The 17,759-nt window shown below is 36.4% G+C and overlaps 1 protein-coding gene across 10 annotated transcripts in view; it reads left to right on the plus strand.

The window, feature by feature from the left end:
- The window catches only part of LOC138749880 (poly(rC)-binding protein 3), a 158,704-nt gene that overhangs the window by 87,267 nt on the left and 53,678 nt on the right, over positions 1–17,759 (plus strand). For all 10 annotated transcript variants that reach the window (XR_011348929.1, XM_069911871.1, XM_069911900.1 and 7 more), the window contains exons 2-5: positions 4,677–4,797; positions 9,210–9,233; positions 9,325–9,357; positions 9,441–9,557. Coding sequence is in view for 9 of the 10 variants with exons in the window: in XM_069911871.1 (XP_069767972.1) it covers positions 4,720–4,797; positions 9,210–9,233; positions 9,325–9,357; positions 9,441–9,557 (252 nt within the window). In the remaining variant the exon portion in view is untranslated. The remainder of the gene's footprint in view (positions 1–4,676; positions 4,798–9,209; positions 9,234–9,324; positions 9,358–9,440; positions 9,558–17,759) is intronic.

Here is a 17,759-nt window from a genome sequence, read left to right on the forward strand (position 1 = left end):
TGGAGTGTGGATGCTGAGGGGAGATTGAGAGGCAGAGATGGAATAGGCAGTCAGAAAGGTGAAAGCAAGAGGACATGCATGTAACATGATTGGGCGAAAGTTTATGGAGATGTGTGGGTCGTGTATAGTTTTACATGTGGGTGGCTGGAACAGACTGCTCAGGTTGGTGTTGGAAGCAGATACAATAGTAGTGTTTAAGAGACTTTCAGATAGATTCATGAATATTCAGATTGGAGAGTTAGGGAGATATGCATGCAGAAAAGTTCAATTGTCTATTGCTGCCCATTATGTGCAACTCGCAACAAGTTGTAGACCCAGAATGAGGTTTCTTGACTCTTCAGGTGCTACAAAACACAAGAAGCCAGATCATGTTTAGCTGCCAGCATCCACCGAGGCCAGGAATTACCACCTGCCATCCATCCAATAGCCGTTGGTTTGCCAGGCACTAGACTGATTATGTGAAACTGAAGCATCCTGGAAGCCTGTGATATGGACTAAACTGGTGACAAAATATCCAGCAGCACAGTGAAATCGCTCAAATTGGCTTTAACAATTGATAAAGCCCTGCTTCAACCTTGTTGGTTGTAAAGTCCATATGAAAGATTTTTAAAACATTCTTTTGAATGCTCTGACATTTGGGGGATGAAGTTTAAAAAAAATAACATTAGAGATATCTAAAAATTTAAAAAAGATGATTGGTGTAGTGGTCAGCACAACAACATTACAGTGCCAGGTGCTGTCTGTAGGGAGTTAGTATGTTATCAATAGACAATAGGTGATGGAGTAGGCCAATTGGCTCTTTGAGCCAGCACCGCCATTTATCGGATCATGGCTGATCTTTCCCTTTCAATAACCAATCCCAGCCTTATCCCCATAACCCTTAACTCCCCTGCCCACAAGAGCCTCATCCAACTCTCTTAAATCTATCCAACGAATGCACCCCCACTCCCCTCTGTGGCAATACATTCCACAGATCCAGAACTCTCGAGTCTGTGTGGATTTCCTCAGAGTGCACTGGTTTCCCCCCCCCCCCCAAAGATTCCAATGATGCACGGAGTTAGTAGGTTAATTGGTCGCAGGGGTTTATTTGAAAAGTGCAGGCTTGTGGGCTGGAAGGACCTGTCACTGCTGTATCTCTAAGTTAAATTAATAATGAAAAGAATATGCATGATGATGTTACTGAGATTGGAGGTCTTGAGTTACAAGGAGAGGCTGGTAGGTTTGGACTTTGTTCCCTTGAGCAGTGAGCGGTATATAAAATAATGAGGAGCATAAATCTAGATGGTAAACATTTACAATGAGGGTGAATAATTTAAAAGGAACCTGAGAGGCAGCTTTCATGCTGGTAATGCCTATGTGGAATGAGCAGCCAGGGAAAGTGGTGGAGGCAGGTAACGCTATGACATTTAAAAGTCACTTCATCAGGTTCAAGGATTGGAAAGGGTGTAAGGGACTTGGGCAAATACAGTCAAATGAGATGAACTTGATAGATAACTTCGTCAGCATGGGCGAATTGGGCTGAGGGATCTTTTTCTATGCTGTTCAGATCAATACAGGATGTTCAAATAAAGAAGCTTTTCAGAATTTATGTAAGATAATACCACAGCTTTTTTTGTGATTGATTAACCTGTTGTCATTCAGTATATTTGGAGTTATCAACGTCTGATAAGCTAATGAGGCCTTAATTGGTCTTCTGCCCATTATCATTTGTCATTAAAGTCCAATGGACATGGGGAAATACAATGTATGTTAATGACACAATAGACTATTTCTTATATCAATTTATACTTTAAATAATGCAGAAGGTTTATGAATTCTGTCACTTTCATTTTTTATCCTTTAAATCTGTTGTGTTTCCAAGAGTTATTTATTTCCATTAATATTAATTACATAATATTCTTATAAAAAGTTTGCTTGTATTAAAATGGACCATGCAGTTTAAACCTCCAGCCAGATCAACATTGGGCTAAGACTTGTTTTGATTTGTGCCTCTTTATTCTCTATCATCTGGGCTAAATATGGCCTTGATTATTCTGTATGCCAAGATGAATAAAGTCATTTTGTGAAAGGATGTCACGGAGAGGGCACAGAAATAATCCTGGGGCACAAACACTGTTTCATTAGTAACTAAACACATGGCTGCATTAGCCATGTATTGAATGGAATTAGCTCCATGAATTTAATTAAATTGCTCTTCTGTTGTATAAGGGGAAATGGTATTTATAATTTTGGATGCATTATGTTTGTGTTTCCTCTCTAATGGAAAGGTGTAGTTAAATAATTTGTTATGCTTGACTTGAGATAGATGTGTGCAGTTAAGATCTGCTAAATATGTTACATTTATTTAGTCTTTGTAATAGAAATGGAAGTACAATCTTTACAATATTGTGTTTTGAATATTTATTTTTTGCTTTTCATCAATGAACAAGGAGATAACATCACTGTTGCAGTATATATCGATATCTCCCAGGAATCTACATACATGTGGTGTTTCTCCTTCTCCCATTCCTACCCCTGCCCAAAAAAGGGAAAGACAGAGACAATGGAAAAAAGAGAAAGGCTGGATGTGGTGTTGGCCCTTCCAGTAAGTGTCCATAGAGGTTGTGGAACCACCCCTTTATATAATCACTTTTATTAAATCTTTTTGTCAGGATGCAGCTACAATCGTGCTCCTGTACTTCAGATATGGCTACAATATTTTAACAAAGGTGCTGTGTTGGTTTCTAAGATTATATGTAATTTTTCCATGGGAATACAGCTATGCATCTCGGTAATCCATGCTGATATGAAGAGGGGAGTTGGACTTGCAGGTCATTGCTATGCATTTATTTTGCTATGGACAAAGAGATAATTACGAATGGAATTTGGTTAATTTGTAGCTAATTTCCATAAGGTTCCCAAGCAGATACAATGTTGGATCTGGCGGAAAGGTTACCCTCGTTAATCTGGTTAGTATGTCAGCCAAATTCTGCCAAATGGAACTACCTTTGTGCAGGACCAGGCTGCATGAACGAATGCTCCCTGCTCCACACCACACTTGAAGCACATTTCTGGCACCTCTAGTTTTGTCTTGTGAATCTTTTGTGGTGTGAGGTAGAGCTGGTGAAGAAAGTTGTATTGGACCAGTCTGTATCTAGAATTAATAGCCTGTCACACTATCTACAGCAATCTGACCAACATCTCTCGTCAATTGTGATGCCCAGGTCTGATTCCCATCTCTCTCAATCTTTATAGCCCCTGCATGGGACTTTCACCTTGGAGTACTGAGTACATTCTTGATATAAATTTGGGTGCGTTTCCCAGTCGAAGAAACCCTTCAATCTCACTAGGTCATTGCAGGGCCCCACCTATCCCTTAAAATGATCTTAACTGGAGGAAACCCTGAAAGGTCCCGTAAGACCATTCGTATTTATCCTTTAGCTGCTCAAAGGACATAAGCTGTCTCCCCTCAAAGCAGTCCTCAATATGTCAGATCCCCTGCTGATGTCAAATCTCTAGGATTTTATTGCCCTTGTTCTTGGGTATCAATCCATTTATGGCGATCTTTCCACTTTCTTTCCAATTCATTCATTGATCTCATGCCATATTTTAATCAGATATTTCAGTATGGGGTTATCCATTTTTTTGCTATAGATTTGGCATCCCATTTGATTATGAAATCCTTTGCCATCCTCTCCCCCATTGCGTGCAATCCCATGTGCACCGAAGTGGGTGGTTCCCCTTTCTCGAAGAACCTCGACTGAGCTGCTGGATAATATTTCTTAAAATCAGACCACCTTAGACCTTCTCTCCAAGCTGTAGACCCTTGTCAGTTTTCTCAAGGCTATTCTGGATACTTTCCTATTCCAGAAGAATTTTGTTATGCTATCATTCAATGCCTTAAAAAAAAAGATTGTGGCCATGAAATTGGCAAAGACTGGAAGAGGTATTGGAGTCCCAGCATCACCTTCATCTTTATGCAGTTGACCCTTCCCATTAAGGTGATGGGCAGATCCCTCCATCTCATTAAGTCACCTTCCATCTTCTCCAGCATAGTGGGGTAGCTGAGTTTATATAAATTTTCCAGGTTGCAATCAATCTTGATTCCTAGGTATTTCACAGCTCCTGCCGCCAACTGAAGTTGCTGATTCTTTGAAATTCTTCGTGGTCAAATTTATTCAGTGGCATGATATTGCTTTTTTTTTAAACATAATGCATCATCTCTGGCTTCTAATTTTAACCAAAGCATCAGACTTGAAAACTTAAATACATAGTTGGTGCTTTAAAATGAAAACTAACTTTGACATTTGAATGGAATGACATGACTACCACATCCAATGAACACGTTCTTTACACTTCATTTATGTTTCAGTTGTGCATAAAAAGAGAAAGTAGAACTTGATTTGTTGTTCACTTTAAATCATTAACAATGTAATAAATGTGTTCATTATGTATCACAAAAGTGGCAAAGAAAATTGTACTGAAAAAATAACGGTGAGTGGGGGGGGGGCGGGCAAAGAATCAGAATTTTCTACAGTAAGATTGTCAAGTTTTGATCTAGTTTTGTTTTTCCTAACTTTTTACTTTGTTCAATATTTACACAAGTCTGGAAACAAGTTTTTAAAATTAATGTTCCTCATTAGTTGAGGTCATCTTTAAAATGAAATTTTGACCATTGAAATGTTTTCTTTCTGCAGGGTTTCTGTATTTCCTTGTGGTTCCAAGAGTTTAAACAGCAGAATGAGTAAATCAGACTCCAACGTACCTGAAGGGGGACTCAACGTCACACTTACAATCCGCCTACTTATGCATGGAAAGGTACAGCGTCATCAACAAAAAAAAGCTGAAAATGCATACAATTATTTTGAACCTGAAATAATGAACCCTATCCTCCATGCAAGACAATTAAGGCTGTTGGAACCATATAGTTAGTTCTGGAATATATGAAAATAGATTGAAGCACCTATTTACTGTGTCTCATCTTGTGTACAAAATACTATAATACATTTCTTGTAAGAGGTTATCCCTGAAGGATGTTTATCAAGTGATAGTGTATAATAGTGAGGGTTTCAGATTTGATCTTGGATCTCAATTAATCTAAGGATTATGGTACAACTATTGCCTCAGTGCCTTATTTTAAGGAGAAAAATCAGCATTAGTTCTTACTTCTGCAGATAGCATTTACCTTTGCTGTTTGCTAGTTCCCTGGCACTATTCCTTTCTCTATTGATTTTTTTTTTGTATATGGATATTAGTGCCTCATGTTATCAGTCTCATTCTTTTCTCTTTCTTCTGCTGTTATTTTTTAATATCCTCACAGGAGAAGATTTCCTTTAGAAAGCCCTTCGCACAGATGGTCTGGGTCTCTTTAACTTCATGCTGCTCTGTGATGGAGGTATTGTTACCGGTCAAGCCATCTCATTTCTTTCCCCCTCATTTCCCAAGGTGTTCCATGACACAATGTTTTATAAGGCGACGCAGATGACAGTCAACATTGTTTGCTCTCAGTGGTAGAAAGCAAGTTAAATGGTAGGCATTTTATGAACCATCTTCTTTCAAAATGACCAGAAGTGATGTTTTTATTTTGCCACGCTTTCCCTGTTAGATTTTAAATCCGATACTTTTGCAGAACTGGGAATAGTTGGGTGATGTACGTCAAGTATTTGAATGTGAAATCAACAAAATTCTTCTTAATGGATGGCAATGAACAGGCATTGTAGCTTCTGATTGAAAAGGAAGCAACGGAACTCAAGTGGACAATTTTCGAAAGCATCATGATGTTGAAATTAAGATGAATAATTCCAATAAAAGATCATTTCTCCACCTTTGCAGTAATGTAATAAGTTAGAGAACAACTTGTATTCATCAGAAATCAAGGAAATGTTGCAGGTTGAAGATTTATTGGGGAGATTTTAAAATTTTATTCCAAAAAGTATGCAAATTGGACAGATTTTATTTTTTCAGTTCCCTTCAGTTGATCATTTCAAACATTTTGGCATATGAAATTCTCGATCAACTGTTTAAAAGTTAAATTTCCAATTATATATTGCTGATATCATAAAAGCAAGATGTGTTTATGCTGTAAAATTGAAATAAAAACATTAAATGGAAGAAATTCCAAGCAGATTAGGCAACAATGTTGAAGAACATTTATTGCATGTATTGAGACTAGGAGAGTCTATGCTTTTTTGACAAAGAGACCCAAGATCCCCAGCATGAAATGTCCCAAAATGTTTGTGTTCGTAAGGGCCCAGGAACATCATGTTCAAGTTTATTTTCATCTGAATATGCATAGACAACCAAACCAAACAGCATTTTTTTGGACCATGTTGCACACATACACATAGAATACATTTCTCACACAGCTCATAATAACCACATAATGAAAATCGATTTAGGCTGAGGGTCAGGGTCATAAATTTCATTCTATACTGTTCCATAATGCAAATGTTGTGCCTGATGAACACTCTAATAATGTTTGTGTTAAAGAAACAAGAAAACAATAATCTTCTCCCTTTCCCTCAGCATTCTTCTATAGTCTCCATCAATTTTTGACTGGTACTTCTTTCCTTTGCCTGAAGATATTCTGCACACAACATATGGACACCAGCACTTCACTGGTTTCTGATCATTAAAATTTAGGTCCCATAAGTCTTAATGTATCATGAAAAAGGAGATCAATTAGCACTACGCAAGGGCAGCATGTTATGGGATGCATTCAAGAGCCTGATGGCAGGAATGAAGCTATCTTTCAGCCTGTTTTCACACTCTTAAGCCTTCAAAGCGAAAACTCCAAGCACCAGAGATTTGGATGAATCTGGGTCAGTGCCATTGTGGGGCAGCAGCTCTTGAAGCTGCACCAGTGTGTTACTTGATACTTGTGATGATGGTTTTGCAAGTATATTGATGGACCCATGGCAGAAACTCGATCACAAGGTATATTTTCTTGATGCTTTGCACTTGTTTTGGTTCAGCTTTCATCGTTCGTTTTATTTTCTTTCAAAGAATAAACTATATACTAGATGGTAATTATGAAATAGAGGCTAAGCTGGAAACATGTTTGTAGATTTGTGACTAAACTCCTTGAGTTAAAATTGCATGTGAAGATTCCTGTTTTACTTGGTAAAACACAGGATTCTGTTGACACTGTGGTTAAGTGAAAAAAATACACAAATGCTGGAGAAATTCAGCAGGTCAAAGAGTGCCTTTTTGTAGCAAAGGTGAGGATACATCACCAATGTTTCAGGCTTGAGCCCTTCATCAAGGTGTGGGGGGGACATGAGAGATGTCTGAACCAAAGGGGAAAGAGGGGTGGTGAGGGTGGGAGATGATAGATGGGGAGGAGTCTAGGTGCAGGAACCTAGACTCTTCTCCCCCTTTCCTGCAGTCTTCCCCCCCCTCCACCTATCATCTCCCACCCTCACCACCCCTCCCCCTTTCCCCCTTTTGTTTGGATATCTCTCATCCCACACCTTGATGAAGGGTCAGCCTGAAATGATGGTGATGTATCTTTACCTTTGCTACATAGAGGCGCGGTTTGACCTGCTGAGTTTCTCCAGAATTTGTGTATTTTTTCCCCTGTTTTACTTGCATTCTACTCTGTATTTTGTCTGATGGCAAAATAGAATGATCATGTTAATGCTGGTTTTAAGAACATTTTCACTGCAGGTTTCAAAAAATAGCAAGGAGGTATCGATACCTGTATCAGCTTTTTAAAACTTCAACAGTTGGGCTTCTAAATTGGGATAGGTATACTAAACACACATGGCACATAAATACTTTGTAAACCTGGCTGCAACACTCCCATGAAAATGTCTGGAATTACTTTTGTGTTATTTTAAAATAAAAAATAGGCATCGTTGTTTTCTATAAATGTGCTTAAACCCACAAGTTCACTCATTGGTTGATTAAATGGTAAAACTGAGAGGACTTCAGGGTTTCAAGTTTTAAGTTGTTGTGCTTTAGTTTGCAATTTTTAAAAATTCCATATTTGTTAGTGGCACTTTCACAATGAAGAAACTACATTTTGGCATTTCCATGAAATAAACTGAAGTTTTCTTTATTTATCAATTTTTAGTGAATTATATTTAGACTTTTCAAGGACTTTAATCAATGAATGGGACATTCACAGTTGAGGTTCCATGGGAGGAGGTTTATGTGCTTAAAGGGTGATTTATGGCTCTTACGAAATAACTTCAGAGGTTCAGCTTATCTCTCAAGACATGGCAGATGTTCAGGAGATCTCTGCAACAATCGAGAACATTCACTGCGACACACCTTTGAATGATGTGGCTTGTTTTTCTTACCTTGCCTGTTTTGTATGATTAGTGCTAATTTTTATCCCCCGTAGCATTTGATGATTGCTTGTCAACTATTAGAAATGGCTCCAATACTAGTAATCTATTCTGCTTCCTTCAAGCTTCACTGCTTGTATTTCTGTCCTCACCATCATTTTCTGAAGGAGCAAGGTCTCAACCCGATGTGTCTCTGTTACTGCCGCAAATCTGACCGGCAGGTTACAGTCAGGCATTTTCCTAACATCTCATGGTGTCTGAATTCTGGAGGTATTTCAAGCTTGCAGCAGCTTGTTAAATTCCACTACCAAAAATATGAATAGCTAATGAGAAACAATATCAATGACTCAATTCATCTAAAATATTCTTGTAAATTCAACCTTAGGTGGGGGGAGGACTCCATTCAGTTTGACAGGCATTTCTAGATAAATTCTGAGAGGAAAATCATGACCCCTTTATTAAATGAACAAATGGTAAGTAACTCCTGTAGTCAATAACTTTGGGATGCATTCAGTAATGTACCAGCACAGCAATTAATTACTTTGATTGTTATTATTTCCAGACATCAGGTGTTATTTAAGATAATAGTGGACTTTATACTAAATGATGCTTTGGGTTGAATAATAAAGCTTGGCCTCCAGTACTGGGAATCAAATGCAGTAAGGCATCATTATTTCATTTCTCACTGGTTGCCAGCAGAGAATTGCCTTTAAAATAGAAAGCTCCCTCTCAAAATATTATTTCAGTCGATCCAACTCTGGGTTAATCTTTGTAGATGCCTTCCAATGTGATTACTCTAACCTAACTCAAAAATAAAAGCTTTAATGTTCAAAAATGACAGATGTCTTCTAATCTGCAGAATTAATTTCCTTAAAGAATTTGTAGTTATTTGAACAATATAGTATTTGAGAGATTTTTTTTCCTCTTGTTCTACAGGAAGTTGGAAGCATCATTGGAAAGGTTCGTGCAGATACTTTTAATTCTCTATCTTTCAGTTTTTACATGTCTGAAGAAGTTTGCAGTCACTATGAATATTTATTCTCTTTTCTAGAAAGGAGAGACGGTGAAAAAGATGAGGGAGGAGGTGAGTTGAAGCTTGCTTCACTTCAGTAAAAATTGTTGATTTAAAAAAAAGATATTTGAACTATAACCTAGTTTGATTCACAGAGTAGTGCAAGAATCAACATTTCAGAGGGATCCTGTCCAGAACGCATTGTAACAATAACAGGCCCAACAGATGCCATTTTCAAGGCTTTTTGCATGATAGCAAATAAATTTGAGGAGGTGAGTAAACATGACGTATTTAATTTGTTCCATTTAAAAAAAAATACTAGTTTTTCTGATTTGGGCACTGACAAGGCCCAATTATTTCCCAATCCAAGCAGCCTTTGAAAAGTGATAATGTGTTGCTACCTTCTACTGCTGCAGTCCTGATGAAAGTGGGCAGAAGGGTTACAAATTTTCTTTTAGATATCCTGCTGTTTTAAAAGTTTTTTTATGGGGAATATGAGTCTCAGTTTTTTGAAGATGGCAGAGATGCATTGATTTTTGCAAATTCTTTGCCTGATCTTAAAAAAAGGTCTGTTTTCATCCTCTCAATGGAAAAAACTGAATTGAGTTGTTAAGAAAAATGGTAATAGTGTCCAGAGGAGAAAAAGAAGACGTGGGTAGTCATCTCTCCCAACGGATTTGTGAAAAACTCATTTTGACATGTCCTTTTAATAATATATAAATTTTAACAATATTATTGAAACAACATGAAATAACTATGAAAAAAAACTATTTTAAAGCAATTGTTGAGCTTGGAAGAGGTAAGGCCTACCTTAGAGCTGGATCCAGGCGATGACAGCCGGGTACCCAGAGAGTAACTAGTGCTGCAAAGTCCCGAGCAAGATGGCGCCAAAGCGAAGCAACTTTCTTCCACAAAAATTGAAGAGTCGTCGTGCATATGCACTATGCACTATTCCTAGTATTTTTCTCCACGGGGGGGGGGGGGGGCTGGTGCTCGCTAGTCTGGATTGGTCTAAAACCCAAGGGGGGTGGGGAAGTAAAAAAGTAATGGTGGTGAAAGCAGAAGAACTGGGAGCAGGAATAACCAAAGAGTTTGAAGAACTTCAATTTAGTGAACAAGAAGAAACGCAAGAAAAACCTATTGTGGCTCAGGGTCGGCATTTACCTAATCATAAGGATTATTTTGAGCAACAATTTCAGGCAATGTCTCAACAGATTCCTTTGGATTTTACATCTGTTCATAAGCTTTCAAATGTTATGGAGGATATTGCAACTGTTAAAGCTGTTGCAAAATATGCAAAGGTTGTGGATAAAGTACAAGAGAAGGTTAAGAAGATGGAGGATTGAGAAAGCTGGAGGATTGAGTCCGTGATATTGATCAGTGTCAACAGAGGTTGAATACTTCTGATGATTCTTTTACTGGATGGAGAAGAGAGAAAAGTGACTTATTGAAGAAAATTGATTCATTGGAGAATCAGAGGAATAATGTGAAGATAGTGTGTCTGCCAGAAGACTTTGAAGGCTCTGAACCAATAAAATTCTTTCAAAAATGGATACCTGATGTCTTGGGTTCGAATATGTTTCCAAATGGATTGGAATTGGATAGGGCCCATAGAGTACTCAGAAGGAAACCACTGCCTGGTCAACCACTTCGATCTGTTTTGGTCAGGTATGAAGATAGAGAACTAATTTTAAGATTGGCAGCTCAAAATGCATGGCATCATGGAGGCCCATTGATGGTTCAGAATAGAAAAGTCTTTTTATGCAGATCTCAGTCAAAATATAATGAAAAGGCGTAAAGAATTTAATTTGTCAAAAACAGTCCTCTGGCAGAAGGGTTACAAATTTTCTTTTAGATATCCTGCTGTTTTAAAAGTTTTTTTTATGGGGAATATGAGTCTCAGTTTTTTGAAGATGGCAGAGATGCATTGATTTTTGCAAATTCTTTGCCTGATCTTAAAAAAAAGGTCTGTTTTCATCCTCTCAATGGAAAAAACTGAATTGAGTTGTTAAGAAAAATGGCAATAGTGTCCAGAAGGAGAAAAAGAAGAAAATACAGAAAGATCAATTGGAGGAGATGCAAAAAAAGTGATTCTGAAGAGATCTTGATTGATGATGAGCAAGTGAATAGAGATTTGGAAGAAGCTTATCATACCTGAACTTTTTGTCTATATATTTTTGTTATTACTGTTCGGGACACTGTCACTCACTTAGTGGCTTAGGCGCTACCCATATTGTAGAGGGGAATAATACTTGTAGTTCTTTAGGGGGGGGAAAGAGGTTTTTTTATATATAGTTTTGGGTATTTTTTCTTCTTTTTCTTTTATTCTTTTGAGGAGATTTGGATTAATTTTGTAACTTTTATGTGGATGGAGACCCTGCTGCATTGATTGGGATCTTTATGAAATTAGATGGCTAATTTAAAAGTTGCTACATTTAATGTGAATGGGCTCAATAACCCAATTAACAGTAAAATTGTATTATGGGATGCTTTAAAAATGTATTTAAGAGGTCATATTATTAGTTTTACAGTCAACTTAAAAAGCAATATTTAGCTGAGTTTGATATGTTAGAGAAAGATATAAATGTTTTGGAAAAAGTGTTAGAGGAATCCATTTGATAAAGAGAAAAAAAGTATAGTTAGTTTCTACGAAATTGAAATATAATACATTACAAATTTATAGAGTTGAACATTTATTGCAAATATCTAAACAAAAATATTATGAATTGGGAGAAAAGGCACATAGTTTTGGCATGGTAATTGAAATCTGAGAAAGTATCTAGAACAATAAAGGTGGTTAGAAAAATTTGAAAATTTCTTATCAACCTCAGGATATTAATGAGCAGTTTAAGGAATTTGATTAAAAAATTTTATACTTCAGAAATGCAGCAAGATCAAAGTAAAATAGATGGAATTTTAAACAAGTTACAATTACCTATTTTGAATGATTGGATCAAGGAACAATTGGAGAAGCCAATAGATTTTAAAGAAATTATGTTAGCTCTTAATTCAATGCCAAATGGTAAATCTCAAGAAGAGGATAGTTTTACTGTGGAATTTTATAAGAAATTTCAAAAATTATTACTTTCGATTTTGTTGAAGTTTTAGAGGAAGCTCAAGATGCACAATCTTTACCAGAATCTTTTTCACAAGCTATTATAATAGTTATTTTTAAAAAAAAGAAAAGGACCCTTTGAATCCTGGGTCTTATTGACCAATTTCATTCTTAATTTTGACTAAGATTCTAGCTAATAGGTTAGCACATTTTCTACCAAAGTTAATTCATATTGATCAAACTGTTTTTATTAAGGGTAGGTATTCTGCAAATAATGTAACTAAATTAATTAATTAAATTAATATTTCATGGGAGAAATCCAACTTACCAAGGTCTTGTCATGAGATGCCAAAAAAGCATTTGATAGGGTGGAATGGTGTTTGGACCAATGTTTATGTTGGATTAAAGCAGTATATAAACAACCAAAAGCTAGAATTTTGACAAATGAGCTTTTATCTGAATCTTTTAGTTTAGAGAGATCTACTAGGGTCCTCTGCCACCAGCATTATTTGCATTGGTGATTGAACCTCTAGCACAATTAATAAGGCAGGAAAGGGATATAAAAGGTATTAAAACAGGATTGGATGAATTTAAGATTAGTTTATTTGCAGATGATGTGTTGATTTATTTAACGGAATAACAAGAGTTGTTAAAAGTTTTACAGAGAAGTTAAAACAATATAGAGAATTATCGGTTTATAAAATAAATTGGAATAAAAGTGAACTTATGCCACCGTCTGAAGCCGATTATTCTGTTTGTAAAGGAGAAGCACCTTTTTAAATGGACTGATAAAGTTAAATATTTAGGTATTAAAATAGATAGACAAATAAATCATTTATATGCTTTAAATTATTTGCCGTTATTTTCCATAGCTAAGGATTTAATTGAATATGAATATACTTCCTAGACTTCAGTATTTTTTTTCAATCTATTCCTTGTAATTTTCATATTTTTTTAAAGACTTGAATACAGTAGTTCGGAAATTTTTATGGAAGAGTAAAATAAGTTAACATGGAAATAGGAATTAGAGGGAATTACAACTTTCAAATTTTTAAAATTACGATAAGGCCGCTCAGCTAAAATATATTAATGGAATGTTTGATCTTGATAGTCCTTTAACTTGGGCAGATAAATAATGAAATAGAATTAGTGAGGTTAGAAGGGATCAATTTGTTTATAAATGGAATGTTAAATTGTTAGGTTATTATAAGTTGCTAATTTTATCTCATTTGAAAGATATTTGGGATGGGATAAATAATGAAATTGGTACTCAAAGTAAAATATCTAGATGTACTCCTTTGTATTAGAATAAACCTTTTCCTTTTATGGTTAATAATCACCTTAAGATTTGGGATTTGAAAGGGATTAAGATAGTCAATAATTGCTATTAATTAAGCCGATTTCTTTCATTTGAAAGCATTAAAGAAAGATATCAAGTACCAATTCAGACTTTTTTTTGTTGTTATCAAATTAAATCAATGTTGTATCATTCCTTTGGGAAGAATTTGTTTCTTCCAAAAGAGTCGAAATTTGAAATGATGGTTCGTGACGGAGGGAAGAAAGGATTTATATCTGAAATGTATAAATTATTGCAACAGAAAATGTCAAAAATTGATTTGCATATATCAAGACTAAAATGGGAGAAAGATTTGGGAATTGGTTTAGATAGAGATCAATGGAAAACTATTTGTAATGATAGTATGAAAAAAATTATAAATGTCCGGTATAGACTTGTAAATTATAATTTTAGACATCAATTATATTTAACTCCAGAGCATTTATAAAATAAATAAATAAATATTTTGATTCATTCTGATTTGTATTTTCGATGTAATGGTCAGAAAGGTATGTTTTTACATTCATTATGGTCTTGTGATAAAGTTAAATCTTTTTGGTCTCATTGTTTACAGAATATTTTGAAAATAAAACTTTCTTTAGATTCAAAAATTTTTTAAATTGGTAATATAAGTGGAATTTGTTTCGTTTATAAATTGGATAAATTTCAAATCGCTGTTCTGAGATTGGCATTAGCAGTGGTGAGGAAATGTAGAGCAAGTACGTGGAAATATCAAATAGAACTTAATTTGAAGAGATGGCATTCAGAATTAAGGTCGTATTCCGTTGGAAAAGATAAGGAATAATTTGAGAGATAAATACTATATTTTTGGGAAGGTTTGGAGCCCATATTTGGATGATTTCATTTGGAAAATTTGAAGATTTTGATTTGCATGTAGTGGGGTTTCTTTATTCCACAATGTATTAATTCTTGATTTGGTTTTCTCCTCTATTCTTTTTCTTTCTTTTTAGGGGTTAATTGGGGAAGTAGAGGTAGAGATGGGAGGAGGGGGTGTATTATTGTAGGGGTTTGGGGTTGATAAAAGCGATTTTTATTTTTTTTAAAATATAAACCATTTTACATTTAATGATATATTTGTATTATTATTGGTGTCATCATGGTTGCTTATATTTTAAATCAAATATTCAAAGAAAAAACAAATGGGTTAGAAGAGGAACATAAAATTCTGGGTATAGCACAGAAAGATTGATAACTTTCCATTTCTAATTTGTTGCCTTGTGACTTTTATTTCAGAAGCCAGTAAATACTTGGCAAAAGACTGGTTGCACTGCTGTTTCAAAGTGGTAGTTCTTACTGTTATGTCTGTGGAGTTACTGGGAGGCTTCTTAAATAACTTAGAGATGCAAGATTCGAATAACAAAAGAGATTTTACTTACTGATGTCTTCCACCATGTCAGGAAACTGTTCACACACTCACATAAACATATACATACACCCCACAGTGGTTTACTACAATGAGAAGGGAGTATTCTTACACAGTCACAAAATAACATCCCTCCTTATCAAGATAAAGAAAAATTTTGTGTTCTTTATCACTTTTTTTCCAGTGCAACTGAGGTAACTGAACTTGTACACTAGTTTAAGAACTATTTAAAAATAGTTGTGTAAAAATCGATATCGATATGTTGCTTCGCCATCTTGTGGATTTGGCTGTGACAGTTGGGCTCTGTGTTGCTGGTACACGTGTAGGTGATGTAGCTTGTTGTGCTTCACATGGCAACTACTGTGTTGATGTTTTGGTATTAGTGGTTGCGGTCTCTTCACTTGATATTGCTGTTGCGGTCTTTGCTGGTATTAAAGCTTTCTGCTTCATCACATCTTGTGTCGGCCGGATGTGAATTCTGTTCCTCCTTAGCTGATTGCCAGAGTCTGTCTCGACAATGTATAATCTTGGTATCTTAGCTTCTCTGATGACCTTTGCTGGGGTTTATGTTTTCAACATCGGCTCTTGAATATGCACATGCTGCCCTCTGAAGACGCAATGTTTGTGCAAGTTTGTTATAATGCTGGCGTCTTTCTTCTTGCATGTCAGCTGGTCTTCTGGTTTCCTCCTGGTCTTCTGGAGGGTGTATTTTGCTTGGCAGAGTTGTTTTATATCTCCTGCAATTTAGAAGTTCTGCCAGGGACTTCATGTCAGCCCTTAAAGGTGTTGCTTGTAATGATAGAAGAGCTAGGGATGGGTCTTCTTTTGTTTCATGACACTTAGCTAATGTGCATTTCACAGTTTGCATTTGCCTTTCAATGAACCCATGACCTTTGGGGTCATAAAGGGATGATGTAGTGATAACAAATCCGTACTCTGCATTCAGCTTTCTGAATTCTTGTGATATGAACTATGTTCTATTGTCACATATTACTTGCTCAGGCATTCCTTGTTCAGCAAAGAGCGCTCTCATTTCTGAGGTGATTCTTGTTGCTCTCAGGTCTTTGATCCTTTTGACGAATGGAAACTTAGAGTAGTAACAGGTACTATTAAATACCACTCTTGATTCTTGGTGAACAAGTCTGCTCCCACTGTGTGCCATAGTCTGGCTGGTGGAAATCATTTCCTCTGTGTGTTTCTGTTGATATGTTTGGATATCTTCTTCATCTGGATCTCATAATTGACGGAGATCAATTGCAACTCCCGGCAGCTATCCAGAACTAGAATTGCTGGTCCATCTGCATGGACCATGGAGAATGTATAGAGGATGTTCTTTCCCTTATGACAGCCATTGATCTTAGCTCTCCCTAGCTTCTTGAACATGGGTCACCATAGGCCATTAATGTGACATTTGCTGTTTTGAATGCACCGTCTTTGGATACCTTTTATATTATGTTCTCTGTGAACATCTGACAGTAAAGTCTGTGATCCAGTATCCAGCTTCACCTTTAGGTTAAATATCGTACACTTGTTCTGGATTATCCTCTTTATTTAGATCCTTGTGTGCAATTCAGTTCCTTCTTTCATCTCAGCCAACATCTCATGAAGGTGTACGGATTCTATGTTCAGTATCTGGGTGTCAGAGTCCTCATTGTTGTTTCCTTTTATGTGGTGGATCTTCTTCTTGTCTTTTTTCTTCACTGGTATTACTGTTTTCTTCATACCAGACTTTACATCTTCACCCTGTGGTTTGCTTTACCACAAGCTCTACATTCAGAACCGTATGCGGAGCATTTGTTTCGGTCATCGAAGAGGTGATGTCTGTCGTACTTCTTGCAGGTCTTGGGGGTTTGCACTTTTCTGATTGTGTTCTTTATAGCATCAGCCCTTCCTTCTCTTTGCTGTGGGTGGGTCTGCATAGATAGGGGTTTCATTTGCGTCCTCATGACTTTGAAGGCTCTGGCTGTGTCGAGAGCTTCGGCCAGCTTCAAGCTATCCTTCCCAATAAGAGACTTTTGCACTTCGGGATGGGCCCTCCCCTATATTAGTTGATCAAATAATCTTTCCTCTCTATCCTTAAATCTGCATTTTGCAGCAGCAATATTTAGTCTAGTGAGGAAGTTATCAACAGTTTTATCTGTCTCTTGCATTAAGCCTTGAAATTCATAGCATTTATTTCTATGATTAGACCTGGGTTCAAGGTGAGAAGCAAACTTTGCAAATATCTGCTCTGGATCATTTTTCTCCACCTCTGTAAACTCCCGGCTATTAAATAAGTCAAGGCCTCGCTCTCCTGTCTAGAGAAGTATATAACTGACCTCCTCTGCTGTTGCATTTTTAAGCTAGCTTTTGAATGCTACATTTCACTTCTGCTGAAACTTTTTAAATGATTCAACACCTCCCCGTCCATCACTGGGTGAACTGCTGTTGCTCCAGTTTTTTTTTTCAGTAATTTTTTTTCTCTTCTTCCCCATCATATTTCAGTGACTTACAATCAGTTATTTGGCTTTATTCTTGTTCTCTCATACCGCTGCCACTATGTTATGTCTCTGTCACTTGGGAGGCTTCTTAAATAGAGATGCAAGATTCAAATAACAAAAGAGATTTTACTTACTGATGCCTTCATCATCTCCGGAAACTGTTCAGACACTCATATACATACACCCCACAGTGGTGCACTACAGTTACTACAGTGAGAA

Source organism: Narcine bancroftii, chromosome 1 (assembly GCF_036971445.1).
Source record: "Narcine bancroftii isolate sNarBan1 chromosome 1, sNarBan1.hap1, whole genome shotgun sequence".
In the NCBI taxonomy this organism is placed as follows: Eukaryota; Metazoa; Chordata; class Chondrichthyes; order Torpediniformes; family Narcinidae; genus Narcine; species Narcine bancroftii.